Genomic DNA, 26,847 nt, shown 5'->3' with positions numbered 1-26,847 from the left:
CTCGATTACATAACACAGGCTTGATGCAATCTCCAGGCCATCCCAGCATGAGCCAAAGCAAAACAGGGTGTAACCTGGAATGTAACAAAAAACATGGCCCACCCCTCGCCGCCCCGATACAGCAGCAGCACCACCAGGACCCACCATCCTGCAGCTTGTTTTCAGTCTATCCCCCAGAGAGTACTGTACTGTGAGAAGGAGATTTTAACATGGAAGTGATAATGACACCATAGCATGTCTACACCCTCTGTTAATAACGTTACTGTCGTAGGACGTGGGACACAATAGCATCAAAAATAACAGGATGTAATCATGAGGCAAGGACAGTAGTCTCACACAACCGAGTCTAGAATACCTGGACAGTAATACAATCTACTGCATTACAGGTGGAGAGACGAGGATTTAGTACAGTTGTATTGATCAGCCTTAAATGTAACCAACAGTATTTAATATTAATAATGCTGCCATTGAATGTGTGGGAAAAATCTAACTGCTGTTGCCAGACTGTCTTTTAAGTACATGAGCCTGAGAGGTGGAGATAATGGTCCGGTGTATCAGTCAGCAAGAGAGCAACACACACACACACTCACACACTCACACACTCACACACTCACACACACACACAATGCTGTGACGTCCTTAGAGCAACATCAGGGTGGCTGATACTTCTCAAAAGTAGGAAGCAATCAACAAGAAAAACAACCCTGTCGCCAAGCAAAGTGTTCTGTAGATTTACTGACAATCCATTAAGCTAATGCATGAAAGCTGTAGTGAGGTTGATCTTATTGGTGGTCAATGTGCTCACAGTGTGTATGATATTCTGGTTATCTGTCAAATGTTACACCTTCAGAGAAAACATCAGCAGAGCAGACTCTTTATGTAGAGTCTACGTAAGTTTACGTAGAGATATGCTGCACTGTACTGTATACAGGACATTATTATATGGAGGACAAGTGACTCATCAATCAATATGATTAATATTAAGATACATTTTGAAATAAATACAGACATATTCAAATGAATAAATAAAACACAAAATATAGTACTGAAAAGAAAAACAATTAAAATCACACATGGATAAATATAAGAATATAAGCAAATACAGAAATAAATAATTAAAAGCATTATTGAATCAGAAAAATCCTTAAATAATAATTATGAATAAAATTGAATCAATTGGTAATTAATTGCCACTAATCTTGCTTTATAGTGAGGTTAGGTACATCTACCTCATTAACATACAGATACAATTATCTATTTATTTATGCATTTATTTTGGCATTCATTTATTTATTTTTCAAGTCATTATTCATCCTCCATATTATGAGAATAGGACTAAGATTTCACAATGTCAATGTTGGTTTAAGCATGTGTGTTATTACACACATGCTTAAACCAAGAGCATGACACTTCTTTGTTAAGGAGGAAAGGAGAGCATTAGTCGAGTAATTCAAGCTATTAAATGGATTTAATCTCCAAATAGTTTCTGGTTGATGACTTGCAGACCTGGTAAACTTAAAACAAGGAACTTATAAACAAAGCATAATTGACTCCTTAGGCATGGTTCATTGAAAGGAAAACCATAACAGGTCCAAATTAGAAGCATTAATCCCAAAGCATCATCGGATACAAAACGTTTTTATCTGTAACGGAGCTGACATCACCACTTTCTCTTTATTTCCCTGTAACAACATTCCTCTGATAAAACCAGCAGACACTTCAGCGCTTCTGTTACAGCATTCAAACATTTCATAGAAATAAAATAAATGAAAACTGAACCTTTGTGAAAGCAAAGAATGACGATGCATGAACGCTGAACGCTGTTAATGATAGCTTTCTGAAGGAGCAAGAGCGAAACACGACACTGATGAATTACACATCATACACATTGATGCATTATCTCAAACCAGTTACTTTAATTTCTGAAGGCAGATCCCTTCCTGAGGAGAAAGAGAAGCCAGAGTTTCCACCCGGGAAGGAAAAGGTAGAGCTGTTGCAATCAGCGAGTGAAATAACAGAGCAGTGAAAAAGCCAAAACAGGTCGTTAAATTACTTACTCCATGCCTAGAGAGTACAGATCAGCCTCCCACAGACAGCTTTGTCTCTGTGTGTGTGTGTGTGTGTGTGTGTGTGTGTGTGTGTGTGTGTGTGTGTGTGTGTGTGTGTGTGTCTGACCTTTAACCCCATCATCTTAGTTTTTAAATTCACAGAAATAATGACCTGCTGCAATCAGAAGGAATTAAAAAGGGCAAACTTAACCGTGTATATCCTCTTCAGAACTGGGCCAAATGAATTTTAAAAAAAAGGTGCAAATAGTGACGAGGAACAACAACCCGTACAGAAAGCATTACGTTTGCTGCTGCTCAATGTCAGTGGTTAAAAATAAAAAACGTGGCTCTTACAGTGGTGCCCCAACACAAAAAGTAATGCACATGCACACGCACACGCACACGCACACACCTCTATGCCGAATCTTAGCCTGCTAGCCCAAAACTGTGGCCGCCAAAGGGTGGGGGAAATATTTGTGGACAGACAGAGCAAGCTATAGAGCTGCTGGTTGCAGAAAAGAATATGGCGTACCTTTGCAAAGCTACTTCTCAAGCTGTGGGTGTAGTTACTCAGATGGAAGGGGGTAATATTCTAATGAGCCTGCATGTGACATAAGAAGGGGAGCCAAATCTGAATTCCACAAAAGACTGACTGGCTTGTCTTATTGTGGGTTGGAAGGCAAGGTAACCAAATGTAAATGCACAAGAACAAAACAAAATAAGTTTTTCATAATATGCCCCCTTTAAAATCCATTCTTATTATTAAACTAATCCATTATTTATTGATGCATTTAGTTCTATTTTTGACTTGTCTGATAAGCTTTTACCGCCATACAGTTGAAACCACATCCCTGCACACATTTAACTATTGATTTGTAAGACTGCTAAATGCTGACAGGGGATTAATTGACCCCGTCTGGATGATAAGACCATCCCTGAGCCAACAGAAGCACCCGTGCCCTTGACCTAATTCCCTGCTCTCAGCCGGGGCCACTGTCACTCTGCTCTCTGCTGTGAATCCGATGAACCAGCGACGGGAACAAGACATCACACGCACACACACACAGTATAGTAAGTAACCACAAACAAGAAGGGCAAGGCAAGCTGGTACGGAAAAGCAGAAGCCCTGCCAAGCCTGCCAGTTCACAGATAAAGAGCAGTGATTGATTTCCAGCAGACACAGAGCTCACTGTCCCCCCCCCTCCCACACGCCCTCATCCCCATCCCGGCCCACAGAGGCTTTAACCCATGCAGAAACACAGAGGCAAGATGCAGCCCTCCCACTGCCCTACATTTTATACGGTTAACACTCGTGGATACATATTCACAAGGCTGAAATGAGGACGATGATGATTATCATTATTGCTTTAGTTGCATCTATACATTTGACAAATATGTCTGTGATGTGTCAATGTGGTGAAAATGTTGCTCATAAATATTCTAATATTAACATGTGAATCACTTATCAATCATGTGCTGCATTTTGCCGTCTTAATAGAAGAAATCAGGGAAGGAATAAATCATTTTCAAACATGTCAAAGTAAAAGACCGAGTTAGACGCTATATATAGCGTCTAACTAGCGTCTTATATACTATAAAAGGAATAATGATTATGTTTGAGATATTTAAAAGACAGCACTCCATACATAGCATGTACTAGACATACTTGATGCAGCAGCATTATGACTGACTGACTGAGCGGAAAAACTAGTTTGAAAGGAACCTTTACACCAATTTCAATAGCTTTAGCTGTTGCACTAAAAAAAGAAGAAGGTGTCTCTCTGAGCTTCTTCACAGTTCAGGGCTGAAAGAATCAGTCGCTTCATGAAGTAAAGTATGTTCACTCCTTTCCTGCTTTTAGAAATATGACGTTTTCAGTTTTTCTCTGTTTTATATATAAAAAAAAAAAACAGTTTGACAAGATGTAACCACGGGCTCTGTTTACTTGTGATAGGCATGTTTCTGACATGTTATAGAAAGAAACTGTACATTGATTTTATACAAAAATAACATATTAATGATGATAATATCAATATCTTTAATTTCAGTTTTAATATATACATATATTTTTGTCAATTTTAATGCAACAAACATCACGATACTAAACATATTGTGTGTCTCACACACACACACACACACACACACACACACACACACACACACACACACACACACACACACACACACACACACACACACACACACCTTAAGTACTCTCGGTGTTGGCACTGCTCGCGACTCTCTCCGACTCAGCGCTCGCTCAGCCTCAGATGGCCCAATGGGCTCAGCTGCTCCCTTACAGATGTAGTCACTACAGTTTCTCTCTAAGACCGTACGCAGCCCATCAAACACAACCGCGCTGGTGGTGCACCCCATTCCTCCAGGTCCAAACAGGCATCAGTCAGGAGAGACTGCCAGTGACCCAGTTTCCTTGATCGTCCCCTACTCCTCCCTGGTCCATGATCTCTAAATCCACAGATCCTGACCCGGGAGGGAGCACTGGTATCCAGGCAAAAAGGATCCAGAGAGGAGAGCCAGGGAGGCTGGCTGGAGGATGAATTTATGCACACACAGAGTCTCACTGTAATTCCTAGCTGCCCCTAGTCTGTGCTCGTAGGAATACTTCAGTCAGCGAGATACAGTGAGTGAGTGAGTGAGGTGGAGCAGAGAGCGAGGGATGGGGGGGGATGAAGGATGCTGTGCGAGCTCTGCTGCAGCTTCAACCAATGCTGAGCTTCGGTGCAACACAAGCTCGCATGTGATTCTGTCTCACTTACTACTAATTCTTTCCTATCTTCATTCTTTGAACTTTTCACATTTGCATAAATGTAGATTTGACTACACATGAAATTAATTAATCCCTTTCATTTTTTACTCCACAAAATGAGACTGAGAGGAGCCGGATGAATAATTGTAAAAATAAATGGGTTACAATAAATACAGTCTTATATCCAGAGGGAGCGTCTGATTCCACGGTCAGGCAAACAGCAATATGGCTGAATGCTTATTTAGTTCAGCTGACAAACTAGAGCCACTGGCAGAACAAATGTATGAATCACATTGAATGGATGCAGCAGTAAGCAGCCTACTGTATGTTAGACTAAAACATACAATATGCAACATCTGTTCATTAGTCTAGTAAAAAAAAAAGGATCAGATATGTAATGCAATAAAAGGAAATCTGTTACCTGACTCGAGCCTCAAAGAAATCTCTGTTTACAAAACATACCAAGGACATGGGAGGATTTAAACCTTTTAGGGCAAGACATCAAATAGGGAGTTGTTATTTTTTTTCTATAAAAGATTAGCTGCTGCTTGATCACAAGCTGGCCGTTCTGCCAAGTACAGAGATATATTGGGAGTGGAATGACAAAATGTGATCGTAAACAGACTTTTGAAATGCCAGGGAAGGATTCATCAGCGAGCGTGGCCTTTGATTAAAATGTCTCTGGACTGCGATGGAGGAATACAAAAAGATAAAAGCAGGAAATATGTTGTAAAAAGAGGCAATATTGAAAAACAGCTGAAAAAAACCCCCACTTTCCTGTCTCTATAGTTTGTCTTTCTGCAGGACATTTGCAAAGACACTCACTTTCAGTTTAACATCGTCCTTATTACTGAACCGAGTATATGAATCTCGTACAAAAGTGATGCCAATGCGGAAGAGCCTTAAACCTCCCCTCTAATGGTCATCAGGGTCCACTGGTCGCAAAAAGATGTCCGATTGTATAAGAGGTCTATGAGAAACTCTCGTTCTCACTTGATTTATTACCTCAGTAAACACTTCTTATATACAGTCTATGGTTCTAAAGAAATCCCTCAACAGAATAATATCTAAACTTATCTGGAATGAAAAACTTCATCGTATCCAAAGAGAGTTCTTACAGGAACCTCAGTCAATGAGAGGAATGGCCCTTCAAACAGAATTCAAAACATTTCAGGCCTTATACACTGACAATATATCTGCTTCTTTTGAAAAACTTGCCAAGTTTTAGATATCTGCAGTCCAGGGACTGGGCTAAATCATTTTCCCTTAATGCCTGAACAGCAACCTATTGATATAATACTTTCGACAGTCATTAGCCGTAAAAGCATTTTCATGCAACTCCCTCTCTTGATAAAGTGAAGGAGGAATGGCAAAAAGATCAGAAGATACATCCCAAGTTCTCAGATATCTGGAGATTCTGTGTTTTTACTCAAATATTTGGAACACCTATTAAATTCAAACCCCCTCCCAGCTCTTTTCCATATTCAACCTGAAGATAAGCCTCTACCAAACAGCCAATCACAATGTCTTGTATACACTACTCTTCTAGCGAGAAGATTAAGCCTGTTAAAGTGGATGGAATCCTCCCCCATCAGGGATACTTTGAGGTTCTTGATTTTAGAGAAGATGATCTCCATCTAATGACTCTTTAAAGCATGGCCGCCTTTTATCACATACTTGGTTAACCAGTTGTAAATGTAATTATCTTCTGTGACTTCATCCTGTGGTTTTTATTTTTGCAGGAATATGTTGATTATTATATTACTGACAAGTTGTCGACCTGCCATGGTTGCCTGCGTTTTACTCTCTGATTATGAGGAAGGGGGGGGGGGGGGGACAAGGAAACAGGGTAGTGTTCATCTTGGTTTATTTATCACTGCTTCTTCCCTTCCTGCAGCTGCAAGACGCACACTCAAAGACCCCTCATGACCTCAATGAGAATTGTCCAAAAAGATCCTGCTTGACACAGTAACACGCACACGCTGTATCCTCTGAAACACAGCGAGCCCCACCACAACCTTTATTAAGCTTAGTAACAAAAGCAAGCAGCCTTCTTTCTAGAAACCTCCACCATGTTAGAAACTCTCACCTTTTATTAAGTTACATTAAAAAGGTGCTGACACAGGCACGCCCAAAGAAACACATCAACACACATGCACGTCTGGAGAAAGTGAAGTGATCCTTTTACATCGTGATGGTGCACTAAGCCTTCAATGCTTGCACGCATTTCTCCCTGCTGCGGTGTTAATATTTCAGTAGCGCTTGACACACTGAACTACATTCGAGTGTACTATGAGATGAGCTGCGGAGAAAAGCAGCGGAGTAGATGAGGGGGTTCAGTAAGAGAAAGAGAGAGAAAGGAAGGGAGATACCGGGGGAGGGAGGGAAAAGACTTTGATTATGCATCATTGATCCGTTAGAAAACGCCTCTCCTCTTTGGTTTATCCCTTTTCTCACACATCGGCTTCAGTCTGCACCCGCCTGTCACTGCGAAGAGGGATTTTAGGCTTACTATATAAAATAACAAGAAGCAATCTGGTGAAAAACTGAAAACTGCAAAGTCATAAATCTCCTGTTTGAGGCTGTGTAGACGAGAAGCAAAACAGATTTGCTTTAACTTCGACTCTTTCTCTTCTGGACCTTGAGTGCAGAGTTCTGACCCAAAACATGTACATTATCATTAGTTTAAATACTATGAAAATAAAAGATGTAAATTCCCTGTGCATAGTTTGGCTTTTAACATAGTATTATTTAGTAGAAAAATCCTTACTGAAAAGACAAATGTATTTGTCCTCTCAGAAGATTAATTATTACTTTTAAAACAACCAGCTGTTAGTTATTGTTGCCAGTTATTACTAAGTGGGTACTAACCTTAAACAGGACCAAGACAAAAGAGGACAAAACATAGTTTGAAGTGTCACAGCTGGTGGTGATCATAAATCTTTTGTCCTGAAGACACATATTCTTCTTCTTCGGCCTGTAAGGACATGTCTGCAACAAAGCAAAGAGGTTCTAACAATAACAAAACTGCTGTGAGGGTGTTGTATAGGATCCACTACATCATGAACCAGGTCATTGCTGTTTTTAATATGTTACTTTTATTTGATGCAGACAGTGGAGATACAGACGGGGAGCACCGTCTTACATGTAACACAGTTCAGCTGCAATCAAACCCGGGATGTGGATTTTATAGGGTTTGCACTTAATCACTAGGTCACCGTGACTCGAGTCAACGCTGAACACTCCCCCCGTGAACACTGATTCAAGGGGGGTAATATTAAGCTTTTATTATACATTGCAGTAAAAAGATGGTCATGGAACAATTCTTAACAAAAACATGCTGTGCAAAAATTATTTCTTTGCTGACATGCGAATAGAAATGAAAGCCTTCCAACTCAAATTTGCGATTCAAGGATTTAGGCTATAAATGATGTTGTTAGAGGAATACCCAAGAGGAGCTACAGCTGGTTATTTGCTTTGTGAGGAAATCTACTTCATCTAATCACGAGTGCTGAACGAGCATGGGGTGGCTGCTACTAAAAAGCTAAAGTTATGCAGTGGCATAGGTAACTCTGAAACACTCCAAAATGTTTAAATAAAGGAAACGTCCTGTTGGATCAACCATGTGACCAAGTCCTGGGTTTGAGTCCAGCCCCGTCACTCCCATATGTCCTGTTTCTCTCCATGTAAAACTATCTAGTGAAAAAAGGGCCAACAGAAAGTTTGATTGATGCCCCCCCCCCCCCCACGGTTGCTTGATATTTTTTGTTGTGCTGCATTCTGCAACAAGCTTACAGTGTACTCTACTGGTGATGAATAATTAAGGTCAGACAGAGAATTGCTGAGTCATAAAGGTGAAGCAGCGTTTCTTTCTGCCCTTGTGTCAAGAAACACTGTCTGCAACAAATGCTGCTAGGAAAGTAAAAATATCCTTTACTTTAGAAGCAGTTTCACATCTCCAGTTGGCTGTGTATAATCAATACAATATGGTATATAATACTTCCTGAATGGGTACACATTCCAGTGCCCCTGCACAGCTTGAGGACATCTATACTGTGCATGTCTGTAGCTGACAAATGAATTGGTTCTGTAGCCTCCGGCAGAACACAGTCGGACTGTGTCAGCCATACTAAATCTTGAGTTGGAGCTCCAGGCAAGGCTACAGTGAGATTAGTAGGGGGGGTAAAGTGTGCTGTGGCACAGAGTGGGTCTGTGGATGTTCAAGTGTGAACCTCTGATGTGGGATGTGGAAGCTCTGCTAGAATCTGCAGCAGCTGCAGAGGAGATAAGGGCCAATCTGAAACACTGCTGGGTGATCGCTGTTACAGCAAGGCTTCACTCTCCGCAGTGGGCTACACTTCCTGGTAAAGTGTTAAATATGACCCCCATTCCCATTTTACAGTATACATTGAGTGTTTACAGCTTCATATTAAACAATAACGAGAGACATAATGTGCAAGTTAAAACACATACCTCAATATATGATTAAAGGTTTTATTTTAAAAAGGATGATATTGAAGTTATTTCATCATTTGAATAGTGTTGACAGGCATTCAGAGTCTTTATAGTGAATTTATGAGTTAAAATGATCTTCTTTCAAATCATATACAAGTAAATTATCAATAACCATCATCACTTCAAATATTTTTAGCAAAACATTACATTATTCATAACTTTGTTAGAGCTGCAAATACCAATTAATCTGCTGATCATCTTCTCCACAAATGAATTATTTGTTTAATATATTTTCAAAAGGTTTTGTCCATTTAAAAAGATTAAGATTCAGTTTACAGTGATATAAACATTGAGATTTCTTGCTTATTAAAAAAGGATATTAGCTGATTAATTTGCTTTCTATCCTCTTAATTAATTGATCAACATTTTCATCATGTGACAAAAAAATTAATGAAATAGTACAGTATGATATGAATTAACAATATCATTTACATTTCTAAATAATTTGTTATAAAAAAAGGTTTCTCCTTAACACACAGGCATTTCAAATATATTCAAAGTATTTGCTCAGCTTCAGCTCCCTATACTAAAATGTACGTATACATCTGACTCATATGAAGTGCTCTTACTGGTTACAGTATGTTCAGGTAGATTGACTGATGTCAGATGGTTTGACATCCTCAGAAACCTCAACTATTGCTCTTCTTCACCTGGACTCACTGGACACAAACACAACATCTGCTTCATATGGACACCATCACTGGCCCGCAGTAACCCCCAAATAACACCACTTGAACTAATACAGCAATTTCAAGCTGTTAGCAGCAAGTGGTGGGTGGAGCCGAAGTAACAACATCAAAGCCGGCACATGTGGACAGAGAAGGGTCAGCTTGAGTTTCCCCTTTCACACTAAGGAGTGGACGATCCTACACACAACAAAGACAAAAATGTCCCCGCGTGGCTCAGAGGAGGAGAGGGGAGTTTAAGAGGAGTTGGCATCTCATCTGAGGAGAAGCTCTAGGATGAAGGTTAAGTCCGCAGCTGGCGGGCGTGTTTCCATGCCCAGGGTCTGCTGTAGGGCTCTGCATGGTGTGTGTGTGTGTGTGTGTGTGTGTGTGTGTGTGTGTGTGTGTGTGTGTGTGTGTGTGTGTGTGTGTGTGTGTGTGTGTGTCCAGAGAGCGATCACAATGTGGTGCACCACAGTGACATCACCCACATATCCAGCAGTGCAGGTCAGATAAAACAGGCATGGCTCCCAGCTGGATCTCTCTAGGGACTTCAAAAAGGAAGTGGCTGTTTCCTGCTGATTTGTGTGTGTGAGTGTGTAAATGCTGCAATAGGAAAAGCCACATCTCTCTACCCACTGTCCTTTAAACTCCATAAAAACTCCTGAACACTAGAGGTGTTGTGTGATAGCAGCACGCAGCTCGAGTAACCCTTGAGATCTATTTGAGTCAAAATTTGAATTAGTTTCTCAAGAGTTTGTTTGAGAGAAAAGTTATGTGGCTACAGTTACACATGTGGGTGGGCTACAACGATAGGCCTGGAATTTCAATAAGTCAAATGCTTCACATTTAAAATACCAAGCAAACCCAAAATACTTCTCACATAACACAACAGAGTGGAGTGAATAGGACTTTTTATTCGTGTAACTAGTGCACGGATTAAACTTAAGTGTCTCTTTGACCTGGAGTTGACACCAGGTTATCCTGTCCCTCTTAAAATGGCACAAAGCAAATACAACAGGGGCCACATCCTCTTCCCTTTTACTTGGTATTTTGGATGGCTTATTTATCCCAGGAGAAGAAAATGACCCATTTTCCTGAGGGGTACCACTTCCTTTTCTTTGTAGTGGTGGGCATAATAATGCAATATGTTGCACAAAAGGACACGGGCACAATTTAAAAGTACACACACACACACACACACACACACACACACACACACACACACACACACACACACACACACACACACACACACACACACACACACACACACGCACTAAGTGACTTGGCAGCTTGGATCTGCTGTGAGGTTGCATGCGGTGGGTTCAGTTTATCATTAATAGATGTTACTAGTGAAGCAGTGCCTCCGCTGCAGCACCAGTAGAGATGGTCTGAAGCCGTGCCAAGACCCGAGGGCCTGCAGTCACCCTCTCACCCCTGCCAACTGTGTTTTGGCTTCACTATACACAACACAGAGTAATCTCATGAAGAAAAAAAAAACTTGCTTACTCAAGCCGTCAGTGCATCACAAAACGGACCACATTGCACCAGCTTGCTGCACACAACAAAATCCCACAGGGGAGCATTAAAGATAAAAACAATGAGATCATTTATTTAATTTCTTATCGCATTTCAGCTGAAAGCAGAAAGTAGCACATACATAGACCCACACACCAGTGGCGTAGCTAAGCCTATTTTAGGTGGGCTTCAGCTGGAGATGAGAGGTTGACATTTTGGAAGATGCACTGTGTGAAATTGTAAGAATACATTATTAATAATAATAATAATAATAATAATAATAAATTAGATTTGTATAGCGCTTTTCTAAAAACTCAAAGACGCTTAAATATGTTATTAATATGTGTTAGCTCCTTAACTTTTAATAACTCTAGGAAAGGGAAAAGTGTAGCAACATTAGGTCTTCTATGTTTGTTGGTGTACTGTCAGTAGTCAACAGTAACTGGCTAGCTACAGAACAGCGAACGTTTGTTCACTATGGAAAACAATTGTAAGCATGAAAGGGTGAAAAGCTATTCAAACTATCATAATCTGCCAATGTTCATTGATCATATGGATATAAGAAGTGTTGAGAGTTGTGCCCCCTCCTCTTACCAAGACCACAAAGTTCTATTAGATCTAGCATCTTCATTTTGCACCAGATGCATACAATTCACTTTAAAATGTTTTTTAAATTCTGCCCGGGGGAGCATGCCCCCGGACCCCCCTAGAAGATGTGAAGTCCACCCTACTCCTAAGACATGTCAACATGACTAAGGCCAGGTAACATGGACCTGGTTAAAATGACTAATATATTGACGACGCAACCAGTACAGAACACTATGTGTGTGTGTAGTGGCTCTGCTGAGTGCAAAACTCCCAGACTAACTTCTCCATCATCATGCCATCGGAGTTCCTTTAATGGTGATTGTACTACCATGCAGGTGCACAGATCCACCTCACCTCTGGGCTAAGCCCACCCAAACTTGAAAACCTAGCTACGCCCCTACCACACACACATATTAAGAGGCTCTATTCAGAGGTTAAAGATACAACAGTGTATGAATGCTGTTACTGCCACCTACAGGTACAGAAGGATACTACACTAACACCGTTTTTACAGCATTTATTCTATAAAGTAAGAAAGCCTTGTTTCTATTTACATGCAAAAAGAGAAATCATTAAATGAAAGCAAAATAAAACTTTATGGGTTATTTATGAAAAGTCACAAAACTCTTATTCACTGAGTGACGGTCCTTTCTTCAGGGACTGCACTACCACTGTGTGATATTACACTCGATCGAAACAGAAGAACACTTTCCTCCCTGCACTCAGATTGACTATTGGTACAATGCAGCAATTGTTTGTCACATGCGTGTCATTTCCAGCATCTCATTGTGAACACACTCAACTCACTATACAGGAAAAAAAGAGGTGACTGGGCTGCACAGGAAGAGAGCTGTTACAAGAAGCCTGACAGCACAAACAGTAACTTCACAGCTCTAAGAACTCAAACGGAGAAGTGCTTTCCACCAGAGTCAACACAGGATTAGTGTTAACCGTGATACACAGAGTGATAACTGAACTTGTAACTAGTTTATATTGACGCACAAAGCAGGAAACCAAAACATCCAGGTGTCATGTGTTGCACCGAGTAAAGAAATGTTACTTCAATGACAAGCTGTCATCACTGTGGTGTGTGATTTGATCTCAACAACCCTCGCCAGGTCAGGGCCCAGGTGTAAGGGGGGTTTTTTGGAGAGAGTGCTGTCGTCATGTTCAGGCTCTGACATGTAGCCCGGGAGCTGATAGCTGAGAGATCGTGAAACAAGTCCACACTGGCACGACGTGAGGCGGAACAGCTACACTCTGTTAGTCATGAGAGGCCCAACATTGTTTTAAAGACTGTAACTAAACCGCTCACTCACAGCACACAGTGCGTTTCCTCTCTATGCTTGCATGATTCAGTCTGTGTGGTAATGAAACATCTCCTGCAGTGACACGACTCATTATATTACTGAGGTTAAACTTCTAAAATTCGACATTATATAAGAATATTTAGAGCTACTGATACATTATACGTATGCTATATCCATACACCAGTAATTTCAGGCTTCAGTTGACATAAAAAGTGACCCAAAGGCCAGTAATTAAAAGTTAGATTACACATTAAATATGGCTTAAAAAAAAGGAGCACTCAGCAGTTAAGAATTAATCCAGGGTATTGTTTTCTGTTTGGAGCAGCAAATGGATAATATCCTCAAATGGTCTTAGGAAACAGATTTACTCAAATATCCCACAATGAAAGCCATTTAGACTGAGCAGATTAAATAGCAGCAGTTGCCACACAGAAGCACGATACTCTATTCTGATTTCTAAGTGTGTAGAAAGTGTCAGGTGAGAGAACAAAGGGAGAATAGTAAGAAGGTATTGTCATCTAACCTCGGGCATTCAGGGAGGTGTAAACCTGAGATGTAGTGAGAGGGGGGATTAATCTACATCGCCTTTTAAACTGCAGAACAGCATGAGACAGGATTTAATGCGAAAGTGGAAGCAAAAGCAAAACAGGACGACACATAAGAAGAGCCCAATAACAGAACACATAGGTAATTGAAACAGGATCTTTAATACATATTAATTCTAAATAATCCGAACATTTTATTTCTGGTTTGGTAGCAACTTGAAGACGCCGTGTGGCAGGGAGATGGGGGGATAATTGGGGGGGGGGGGGGGGGGGGCAGGAGTTTGAGAACACTTAAGGATCAGCTAATCCCAGTTGGCTCTTTGTAATCAGTGGAAATCCTCTTGAGCCTGGTTCAATGAGCACTGCTGACAATCAACGGAAACAGAGGATGGCGGAGGAGATGAACGCATGGCACCTGCACCTGCACCACTGAAGTGGCAGTGGATTTAACAGTAATACGACACAGCTCCCCTGGGAGGCCGCGAGCAGCTACAAGAAGCGGTCATCCATCATGGCGACTGCACAGAGGACAAATCATTTATTTGCATTGTGGAGATAAAAAGGGAAATGTTTTGTAATCCAAACTGCAACAATGTGGGATGTAGAGTTGGGCGATATTATGACGTATATTGTATGCAGTACGATACATAAAATGTAAAATACCTTTTGTTACATGCATACATTAGGGAGTTTTAATTGTTTTACAATACATAATGGCACAAGACTTAATTGAATTTAAACATTAAAATAAAATGGGCATGCTTTTATTGATTATTATGTAATAAAATATGTGGTAATCAGGTTATTTCTTTCTCATTAGATTGGCATTTAAATTGTTTTAGAAAATCCAGGAATGGCACACACCTTCTTCCTGTTGTAATTACACTTTGTTGGCACTACATTAGCTAACCAAGCTGTGCCCCAACACGTCCCTCTCAGAGGCCCTTCCTGACAGAGGAAACACATTTTAAAAAGGCTTTGGAAAAGCTTGACCGGGACAGTCAATAATGAACTGTGTATTTGGTCTCATGTCTGTGTCTTGATTAGACAGCGTTGTATGTTAGGAACACCCCTCCTTGTGCAGTATCAATACGTGCAGCAGAACTCTCTCATGACAAAAATAAATCTCCTTATTTGCTGCTGATCACATCTCTGTTGTTGGCATTTTGTGAGATTTAACCTGCCTCACGGATCAGGTTAATACCACAATCAGCAGTACGGCTGCTATGGCAACTAAGATGGATTTGGATGGATTTGACATTTTTGAGGTCTCAAATGAGTCACTCGAAAAAGCGCTATTCAAGAAACGTAGAAAATGGATAATAACAGAAAGAAATCATCCAGACTTTTGTTAAAATCATGCGAGACTCGATGGTGGAATACAATGTTGAAGGACATTTAAACGTAAGCACAAGTGGTTCTGTCATATTTTGAGAAACACAAACGTTATGGGTGTAGAGCAAATTCGACACACTTCTCCGGGAGTGGGGGATGGTGTTGTTGGCTTTTAAAGAACGAGTGGAGACACTAAAAAAGGAGATTAAGTCAAGTCAGGGATACTGAGCCGTTTAACTGCACAGCGGTGTGACCAGTGAAGAACAGGGTTGTGATACTGCATGCTTATGATGTTCAACACCATGCAGGGCGTCTGCTTTTTGGCACATCGTACAACATAACGTGTGGCCGAATGTCAACTGTGCACCGTCCAGGATCACTTTGTCCTCGTCCATCACAAACAAGTGTGATTAAGAGAAGTCCTTCAGGCACACTGCTGCTCCTCCATAAACACCACCCAGCTCACTTTATTTATCCCTTCCAGGCTAGGGACACTTCCACCCTGTAGTGCACACAATCCTGCCTTACAATGCTAAGTCCCTAAAAAACAAACGGGGAGCAAACAGAAACAAAGCCCCAAGCAGCTCCGTCTCCACTGTAGTGTAATGTAATGTACAGGCTTTGACAGAAAAACCAAACACCGATTAGCACGGTCATTTGATTTCATACCGTGTAAGACTTTCGTTTATGTCTTCAAGCAATTGCACAGTTTTCCTCCATTTTTCTGATGTCAGCTGATATAAACAGCAGACGAAGGGATTTTCTGAAATAAAGGGTCCAGAACCTCAGTGGTTTTGCCTCTTAAACCAGAACTCATTTGTTTATTGTGGGCAGTGAGTGCACAATGGGCTTGTTTCAGCTTTTACAAAGGCAAAGCTCAGCGTTTCATGTAAATCTTGAATGGTTAACTACAGCAACTCATCAAAATTCATTTTACATCAGACAACTTGTGTAAATGTTGTATTGTAATGTTGTATAAGTGCTTAGCATTGCACAGAATGTCTCCAGCAGTGGTACAGTACATTTTCTTTAGTAGTACTGTACAATCATGAGGCTTAAGAAAATATGTAATACTATATTTATAGTTTATAAAAAACAATGCATTGCTAAAGATTAAACCAGAGGATCCCAACGTCGGTAGTTTCCCCTCTAAACTTCTTACATGCTTTATTTTAATAATAGTTTCAGACACAAAAAGTAAAAGTAAAAGCCAAGATTGGACAAAAGTCTCCAAGATTTCTTCTTGTGATCCTCTGAAGGGGCCCGACCACTAGGTTGGGACTAAAACTACATACCTGTGAATAAAGTAGTTTAAACTAGCCTCACCTCGACCACTTACAGTAAAGTGCAGTAACAATCTAACAATGCAATATAATAAGGGGCCATCTTTCTGCAAAATAAGTACTTTTACTTTTGGTTCTTTAAATACATGTTGCTGATATTACTGTAGTTTCATTTTAAAATATGGATTTTGAATGCAGGACTTTTAATTGTTGCCCTTGAATGCATTGTTCACCATCTCAGAAGTATTCCCACAAATAAGGTTTACATCCCAAAGGTGAGACACAACCCCTTTCCCAAAAACCACCCAGTTCTCGGCCCGCCTCCTGTAGGTTGGGCCCCTCCCCCTCCCTCCCTCTCTCTCTGGCCTACAGTGTGTCAGAGTGAGGAATGCCAGCTATGCGGCCAGCCTGGTGAAGAGTCATTAGAGTTTATCCCCTCTGGCTGTGGCAGGTCCCATCCACACACTGCACAAAGTCATGAGAACGAGTGCTGAGATTTTAGTCTCTCTTTAATTAAGCCAACAGCACGCACTGTGGGAAAGGGGGAAACATCATAGGGAAGGGTTAACTAGGGAGGGGCCTCTCCCTTTTATCTATTTACCAACATAATGATGAATTTACCCGCCTCTGCTGTGGTGCCTTGGGTGAATTCAAATAAGAGCCTTTATTCGAGGGAAATCGCAGATGAATGATAACAACTTCAGTGGTAACTTTCCCTTTTATCTCTGCAGTCTGATAGCAGTGAGACAACTGCACAGCAGGGATTTTAAGAAGTTCCCCAAACACTTCACATCCGCCCTCCATCCTCAACAAAAAAACAAATAATTACTTCACAATCATTTCCAAACACACCTAATATGTGCCTCTGCTACGCCTCGAGCAATACTTGAATTGTAAATGTTAAAACAAGCCAGTATTGTCCTTTCACAGTTTCTTCATAAAAAGGTTTTAGCTCTACATCTTAGTGCCGGAAACTCGCTTTTGTATTGGCATATTGTATGCTAATCCATCCCTCTGTGTTACAACACATCCGACAGGCGCTGATCCCAGTGTGATCCGCGTAGCGAGTGTGAATGGGAGGTCAATGACCACAACGAGGCAATGTCAGAGGGAGATATATGGTGTGCAAAGCAGATTAACCTACTGAGAATGGGCTGTTCGCTTGACACTAAATCCCAGGAGTAAGAACAAGCGATAAAAGAAACAGGTGCAAAAAGAAGTAGGCAGTATTTTGCTATAATTAGACATATTCTTATGCTGGAGGGCTGTACCGAATTGTTTGAGGGTTGACATTTAAATTCAAAATCAACATTTAATTAAAAGGATTTGCATGTTTATTCATTGTGTTTAAACAACAAGTATCCTAAATATTAAGGATATGTAGGATTGTTTCCGACTCGTGTGGTCCAAATATTTGAGTGTTATAAGCATCCAATAGTTGTTTCATCCCTAGAGCCATGGCTAAATAACATAAGTGTATATGACCATAAGTGTATCAAGGTTATGAAAGTTCAGAAGGTTCAAAGTACTGAAGTGTAACATACATCAAAGAATTAAGTCAACTCCACACTCGTCAAGTGCAGTGAACCTCCACTCAGCAAAGAAGGCAAATCCTTTAATTGGCAGTGATTCAAAAACGGATAGACTGCCATCCATTGGGTGGAAAAAATAATGACAAGGTTAAGAAAGTTAGCATACCCTCCAATCTCTTCTGTCATGGTCACAGCCGTGTTCCCACAATTACAAGTTAATGGTCAGTTGCAGTGAAGGATGGGAGGGTTATGAAACATTACTTTTATAGACAAATCAAGGAGGCTCGGAGAGTAAATGCACCTCACAAAATACAGACAATGACTTAAAAGGAAATCTGTTAGTCGTTAGTCTGCTCTTTCTAGACATTTCTCCATCAGCCGACATGGATGTTGTTGTTCAGTCTCCAGTCAGGAGTGCTGTAGTGCTTTTCAGGGCATAATCCAATTAACTTAATCTGTAAAACGGTGCCCGTGTGCAGGGTAATGATTTTGCCTTTAGAGCTTTAGGCTTGACCAGTTTCACCCGTTGGCGAACACTCTTGCTGGCCTCTCGCAAAACTAATGAATCAGTGGTGGAAGGCAGAGAAGTATCCACCTACACCTTTTCTTTCATTCACTCGCTCATGTGTGGGCTGGGCCGTGTAAAGACCTGTTTGAAATGACGCCATTCATGTGACTGTTAGAAGCAGCGTGGGGTTAATGGGGTCTCATCATGTAGACCTGCAATCCCTCTCAAGATGCAGGGGAGGCTGAGTACTTACCATAAACTGTCTAGATTTCAAAGATTGTTCTCAAAATAAGATATCTGTATGTAGATAGATGACTGTTTAGGTTATGCATTTGAAAACCTGCACAACCACTATAATTTATTGTGCTATTATTTATTTATGCTTTTATTGATGTGTCTTTCACACATAAAGCACTGATCAGAGCAAAGACGTTATTTATAACATAAATTAAATATATGTTAAAGACAAAATACCATTCTGGATTAAGTATTATCATGCTGCAAAAATATTCCAGAAAACAAATCATAATCTACAGATTTAAGAAAAAAAACTACATTTGTAATTGTTTACATATTTCACATTCAGTTCAATAGCTGCTTTTTAGTATAGCAACATCTGAAACACACTATTAACGTAGTGTAGACGTTCTTAAAAATAAAAATGTCTCAAAAAATGTTCACGTTTAGCTGGTATAATGTCTGAACCATGCTCACCATCTTTGTTTGCCATGTTTATAAGTGCTAACATTTGCTCATTAGCACAAAACACTAAGTAAAGGTGTGTTTAATTTTGACCAGATGATGAGTTGATAGTTGTTGAGATATTTTAATCAAATTGACAAAGTGACCAATGCTGTTCATGCCATCCCTAGAGCCACAGTGCTAGCATGGATAAATAACACTCCATTTCAGCTGGTTTCTAAAGTCTGCATAAAAAGACACCAGAGATATGTTTTGCAGTCTCTTGTGCAACAAGTAAACTGCCTTCTCTATTCCATTCATTCCAATCTAATTCTTTACAAGAGCACAGATGCTGATGCCAGAGTTGTTATCAGTTTACAAAGGAAGGCAAGCAGGATTAACCACATATTATTCAGAGTAAAAAGAAAAAAGAAAGCAAAAGGAGTTGTGACTCAGTACGTCCTCCAAAGCTGCACTTTGCAAACTCAAAAATAGAAACTTCAATGACTTTGAGGATGGAGGTAAAGCAATACTCCACCTGATTGCTAAGCTGTTGATGATAATGCACTGTAGTTATGGCTCCATAGCAGGATGTGAAAGGAAGTTTGATTCAGATTGATATGTTGTTAATGTATGAAGGGATTTATAAAAAGCAGCGCTAAAAGCTTCCATAACATCGACCACCCAGCAGCTCTATTATTCCACACTATTCTCCATTTGGATGGAGAAGAGAGTGCAAAAACTAAACCAACTGTCAAGAGTCGTAGAGGTAGCGGCGTTCCAACACAAAACAAACTTCATCTCAGCAACAAGTCAGGACTTATGAATTATGAATACGGTTGGATTAGAGGAATGTATACATATTCTCAGGAGGAGAGTGTAAAACAAGTCCCAAAGTGCCATGCACTTGTTAACAAGAAAACAAACACTGGCCAGGCTCTTCTGCAGGCTGCCTCTCTGTTATGGTAACCTCCTCCAAAACAGCTCTGCTCTATCAGGCAGAACACTCAGACAGCGTGGGCGGTTTAACAGCGAGCCCTGCCTAAAACTTCTGGTCAGTCCAAATACAGCCACAGGAAACCTGCTCTATCTAGTAAACGACATGCCTCCGCCTCTCCCACAAGAAGATGAAGGACAGGATGTCATGGGCACTTCCTGTTCAGGCAGAATGGAAAGATTTTGGAGACTTGGTGGTGGCAATGATGATAATAATCTTCTGTTTTGAGAAAAAGTCGAATGAACCCTGGCGTTTATCTACACTGCTGCTACCCAAGCATACTGTATCTGTGTGACGGAAATGCCAATATAAAATGGGACAATTATGTAACAGCCATGGAATCAGTACACAGACACGGATGCCTGGTTGCAACGACTGAATCAAAAATCAATGGATTGCAGATTACATAGTCCACGGATTATTTTTTAAATGGGAAATAGTAGTTACTCATTTCCCACGCTGAGCCAGGAAATTGTTAAATAATCTTGGGATGTGACCACAAACTAAATCTTGGGATTCTGTCTTGGCTCAAAATTCATATGTAACACTTATTTTGACATGTGGTTAAATTACTTTCAGGCACAACGAGGGGTTTGTAAAAACATTGTTTAAAAACAAAAAAAACGTTTCAGCTGTCCTAAAGAGATAGGCCAAGTGTAATTCACGTCCATGATATTTAATCATTTGTTTTCATTTTTTTACTGGAACAGATTATGTCTGTCTGGCCATTGGATCATTTGAGTTGGCTTTGCCACCGCAGTACTTAGTGATGTGGACTAACCAGGGTCGGTCAAGGCTGGATGAAGGAAATCCTTTCAGTTTTTAACAAAGTCATCTATTTTATCTCAACCTTTGTGCGCTCAGTTGAGGAATTCTCCCAAGCTTCCCACTCCGACTGTAAGAGCACTGAGCAAATGTGGTTTAGATTATAACCCCAACTGCCAAAAGCCATGCCCAAACCCAAGCAGACAAATTTTATAGTGAGTTTGATTGGTGTGTTATTTCTCCGCACTTTTCTTGAAGCATTCGCTCCCATGCATTACTTCTCATATCTGGGTCTTGTGGAGTTTAAATGTTTCCATTCCAGTTATTGTAAGTTACACATTCATAAAACGTTTAGAGACGATAGTGCGTTATTACTAAACTATATAACAGCTGACAGGTGGAAAAGCAGCAAAACTTGTTTTCCTTCTCGTGTCATGTCTCTTTAAATGGGGACTGTAGCCATGTTAACCCATCAGCTGCTATACTTTACCTGACAATATAACGCCGTACACTTCAACAGAACTACGAACATGATCGATTAGTTGAATGAATAACTCTCTGTAAAACTGAACATTATAACCTATTGGACTGCATTCGTATTTGCTAGGTGTGCCTGATAAACTCGCAACAGAGGGACAGTTACAAACATCCAGAGGTGTACGACCAAGCGTGGCGACAACTTGAGGAGCCTTTTCGCTTTACACAACAACAACTTGATGATGTCACTTTTGGCTCACGCACACAAGGACACTGCAGCGAGCATTAACCAGGCTTCAGGTGTTTGAAAGTTTGACATTTTTTGGTGGAATATCTACCAAATGGTAACAAAGTTCTGGGTTTATCTAATGCACAGCATATGGACAGAGAAAGAGAGCAGGAGACTCTTAATGGGTGCATTGGTTACTAGAGCAGACTCATGTATTATTGACCCATTCAGAGAACTCATCTGTTCTCCCATCTCTACCCCTCTGGGTTTGTTCTTGTAAACTACCATTTACCAGGCAGGTTATGCACCCTGCGTCTGATACTAACAGGCCTTATAGTGACAGATAGACAGGTAAAGGAATACAATGGGAGGTCAAGCTGCTTAGGCCTCACGCAACACTGACAGCCTGTGATCTTCTCACTGGCAGCATACTGCATGTATGTGACATCCTCCAGCACCTGCTCCCAACACACTAGAAAGTAGAGAACTTATTTTGTGTTCTTTCAGTTTTGGTAGACCGAGGAAGCACATATTTGTTGAGTGGCATGACTAACAAATCCGGCTTCACTGCAAGAAAGGACATGACTTTAATGTTGCGAAAGATCAATGATAATGGATGTTCTGTCAAAGTCCCTGGCACACCTACTGAAAAATACACTCAATACACAGCCACTTTGGGTAATAATGAGATTCCTACAACTTGGGACATTTTACAGCAAAAGCTGAGGTGTGCAGGTGTCGCCGATTAGCTCAAAAGGTCTTACAAAAGTAGCGAGTGTTGTGTTTATCATGGAAAGCTGAAGGAGAGGCCACAGTTTGTGCAGTGACCTCACCAAATGTGAGATCACTGCACAAACTGCATCTTCAATGCATTGAAGCAGGCGCTCGTCTTTACTGGCAATGTTTCACTTGAGCAAACAAAGGCTATAAAATATATCCTGTCACATGATGCAGGCCCAGGTACGGAGAGAGAATAGAGGTTGTAAGAGAAGGGAAATGAGGGGATTATATGCATGAAGGGAGGATTACTGAACTCTTCTTAATGATGTAGATGTAGAAGTTTAATTAGTGAAACCACAAGACAGGAAATGCTGTCCACCTGCCAAACACATTAAGAAGCATCTAAAATTGTCCATCGGCCATTCTGACGAGCACAAATAACCCCGAGAGGTGCAGAGAAGCTTGTCAAGGCAATTTAGCTTGAAAATGGGACTTTTCCCAGAAGCATTCATTCCCAACAGTGAGGTTAAGCGGCAACGTATGGGCTCCGTTGATAGTCGTCCATGTTGTCAATATTTGACGTTTTTTTTCTGCAGCACATGTGAGACCTCCCCTGGTTTCACAGTGATTCAGCTGTGTGCGTATTGGCCATGGGCGGCTAATGGCATTACTCCTACGTAATGATACCCATCTGGCATCCAGCTCCCCCAGGTCAGGCACATAGCAGGAACATTGAGGATCTGAGTATATCACCATTAGGTGGCAGGCAGTTAGGACTATTGATTACACTTACACAACTACTCCCCACACTGTATCCCCTAACTAAACATTTCCAACTGCTATTGATTTGTTATATACTCATCAGTCGATTCAAAAAATGACATTTACAAGGTGTTGAGTGCTGCAGACGAAACTCAAAACAAGACTCTGTGCAAACTTAATAATGTCGGTTTTAGATCCACACACAGGAAAGTTGGAAAGGCAGCGTCCTGTGTTGTATAGAAGTGCATCATCAGCACAACAGCGTTCAAAGCTGATGACAGCCATCGTGGAGATTATAGTGTTCTCAGCATGCCTAAAGTGTGGAGAAACAGAGGGATGGCTCAGCTGAGGGCTCTGGCCTGTTACAAGTCTTTCTGCTCTGCACTCAACAATAAACAAAGGAGGCTCTTGCTCGTGTGTGTGTGTCTTCAGGAAAATGCACAAATTGTTGGAGAGAGGAAGAGAGCAGCACTTGACTCCGAAACTGTGTTGAGAAATTGCTCTGTGGCCAGTAGGTATGTACATGCTATACTGTATGTTATAATCTAAATGATAGGTTTCTGGGAGTTTAAAAAGGACAGAAAAATGTGTGTTTAAATCTGAAACAACAATCAGAACGAGTGATAACAGCTACAACCCCCTCTTTATACCCCTGGAACAGATCCCTCTATTCCTGCGGAGGTATTTACATGTTTCATGGAGGAATTAATTACAAGTTGCGTGGACAGTGGTCTCGTGTATGGTCACATTCTTGTCCCACTGAAAAGCTTTGACAAACACTTGAACAATTTAAACAATACAGCCATCTCGTTCACTTCTTCAGCTCACATATCCACGGGCCGGGCTGGAGGCGTGGCCAGGGACCCCCCACCCTGGATTTCCCGCCCCCCCTTGGTGGCCCCACTACCAGAGTCAGAAGGTAACAGGTAGTTGGCTTGTTAGTATCATGGAAGGATTACTGAATGGGCCTGGCAGGTACAGACTCAGGGCCCTTGGACCAGGACCTCTGTATAAAGTATTTGTTAAACATTTTCATTGGAAAGTCAATCAAACAACTACAAAGTGACGCATAGTGACCACAAAGAGACGGAAAACTACAAAAAAAAGACACAAATTTACCAGACAAAGATGCAAAATGACCACGAAGAGTCTGTACTGAAGGAGGGGTTGCAGTTTACTATTACCAAGAGCCAGGGCTTTAAATGTCTTAACACGGTTTTACTCATTTTACAAGTGTGTCCCTCTTCTTTTAAACTGTACCCCAGTCTGACCCCCCGTTCAAAAGTTTATTTTTATCAACGAATTAACTGCTGGATGCCTGCTGATACTAACACAAAAACAACAGTCCAATTCAGAGTTTCTGCAAGTTACTTCAGTCCTCCTAAAACATGTTGATTACCCAACATGCATACTTGTATCCATTTCTGTGCTCTCCTCCCTCTGGCGTCTCTGGCAGTGCACCAGAGAGAGAATGAATAAATAATACAAAGGTGTGGTTGGATGTCTGGGATCCTGACTCAGGATTCCATTTCCCTGACAGAGAGCCTGGACGGTGTCCGTTTCGGTTACCTAGCAACTTCTTCCAGGAAATCTGGAACAATCAGCCGGAGCACCCAACACACTCGGACGCAACAAAAGGGCCGACTCCTTTTTCCTCCTGAGCTCTGTGGAAAACTGATACCGAGGAGCTGTACTGCAGGTCCCCCAGATGTTCCAAAATGGACGGTGAAATTCAGCATTATGTCAGTGTCATTGGACACTTTATATGTGACTGAAGCATGAAATTGAAGCCACATGCTTTCTCTGCTGAGGAGGTAATATGTCATCGAAATGAAACTGATGCCCTCATTGAGACCAAGTACAAAACACCTTGATCAGGCACTGATTCAGTAGACTTTCCAGGAAATAAGACACTTATAATAAGTAGAAGTGAGCCTGAACGTTTTTCTTTTCCAACAGCATTGTGGCATTTCACAAAGTGAAGTTAACATGTTAGAAAATACAAGCAAGAGAGATTGTTGTATTGCACAACAAGAGTCCACTTAAAATTTTACCAATATCATTCGCTTACTCCAAATCCCTCTCTCCCTCTCTATTTCATACAGGTCAGGGTCACACTGCACTCAATAACATGACCTTTTCCACACAGAAATCCCACATGCGTTTCAAAGTCAGCTGGATGAGGATGAAAGTGAGGATGAAATATTCTGTATAAACTGCAAGCAAACGATAGTTTTTAGAATGTGTATTTAAGGTCCACCATTTCTTTTTGCATAAGTTCCCCCTTGTTTATATAATTCTGACACAGACACGCACGTTCATACGTTCACTCCAAATAACTCCCTTACTAATTTTAGATCTACAAATGTGTAAGGGTCCCACACGCCATGACATGACCTGCAATTTTCACCAAGAAATCCAACATTTGCCCACCAAGCTGATCTAAAGTCAGCGTAAATGTGCGTAAACGCGGATGATTCTCGGGTCCGCAAAGGTTTAAACAGACAAGATGACACCGGTCGAGGTGGTATTAAGGTGGAGAAGGTGGAGGGGGAGGATGTTAAGGTGTGTACTTACAATCAGCACAGAAGTCCTCACCACCTCAGAGACACTTTGCCTGAGTTCAGCCGCCGTGCCAGGTTTACACAGACCCCGCGTAAATCTCCTGGTCTCCGGATGCACTGGAGTAGACATCGTTGCGCACCACTTTGCATCAACGACCGTCCAATCCACAAATTATATACGAGCGAGGTTTACAGTAAAATCATCACCGGTTTGTCCGTGTCTCCGAAACCCACTACAGAGCACGAGGTTGAAGCTGTGTCATGTTGTGCTGTGGCTGCTGATTCACTCCCACCTCTCGATCTCATATACTTTTCGCTTTTAAAAGTCAACGCGTGCTGCATTATTCCGGCGCGCTGCCTTCTTCCATCGGATTTATTGTTGTCATAATAAAGTATCCTCTCGAGAAGTGTCTCATTGGCCGCCCAGCGCCAGACAGGAGGTGTATAATCTGGCTGCCTCCTCAACGCACTCCGCCCCTTACCGGTTTAAAGGCCTGCCCACTCCCGGCTGTGTGTGAGCTGCTGGGCCTGGACTTTGGACTGCAAAGCACTCGGAGTGACTGAACCAATATTATCCTTTTGCCCTTGAAAAATCACAACTCTGGAGAACATGTTTCTAGTGTCACTACCTTTGTTCATTCTGGCATGTGGATTAATTTACAGTAGATCCCACTTTCACAGAATAACCAGATACAATAGTTTATTATGGAGTAATGAAGCTGGTTCACTCACATTGTATTATAACATGTGAATGTTGACGTTTTTGAATGTAAAAACGTCAAAGTTGTGACTTTCCGATATTAGAGGTGACACATATTTTTAATTATACAAACTTTAGTAGTTTGTATTTGATTTGACTTGGTGTTGTGAGGAGAAGAGGTACTTTAAGAGAGAAGTAAACAACAAGCTCCAATAAACTATGTAGGTTAAACCTCCACAGATTCATTTAGTGAGAGGGTGTGGTGCCTAACACACACAAGTTAATAGTTTTGCTTCGTTTCACACACATATTTCTATATCACTTTCCTTCTTTGT

General features: G+C 41.1%; 1 protein-coding gene across 6 annotated transcripts in view; it reads right to left on the bottom strand.

The window, feature by feature from the left end:
• Positions 1–26,188, bottom strand: part of zmp:0000001200 (dedicator of cytokinesis protein 9) — a 74,455-nt gene extending 48,267 nt beyond the window's left edge. For 2 of the 6 annotated variants that reach the window (XM_029459853.1, XM_029459854.1), the window contains exon 1: positions 4,254–4,532. In XM_029459853.1, the coding sequence (XP_029315713.1) occupies positions 4,254–4,424 (171 nt within the window). In that variant the 5' untranslated portion in view covers positions 4,425–4,532. Of the gene's footprint in view, positions 1–4,253; positions 4,537–25,825 lie in introns of those variants that run through there. The other 4 variants (XM_029459856.1, XM_029459858.1, XM_029459859.1 and 1 more) reach the window with 4 other exon arrangements.
• Positions 26,189–26,847: the final 659 nt, after the last annotated feature.

This window comes from Cottoperca gobio, chromosome 21, assembly GCF_900634415.1.
Source record: "Cottoperca gobio chromosome 21, fCotGob3.1, whole genome shotgun sequence".
Lineage (NCBI taxonomy): Eukaryota > Metazoa > Chordata > Actinopteri > Perciformes > Bovichtidae > Cottoperca > Cottoperca gobio.
This window is presented reverse-complemented; position numbering and strand designations above follow the sequence as displayed.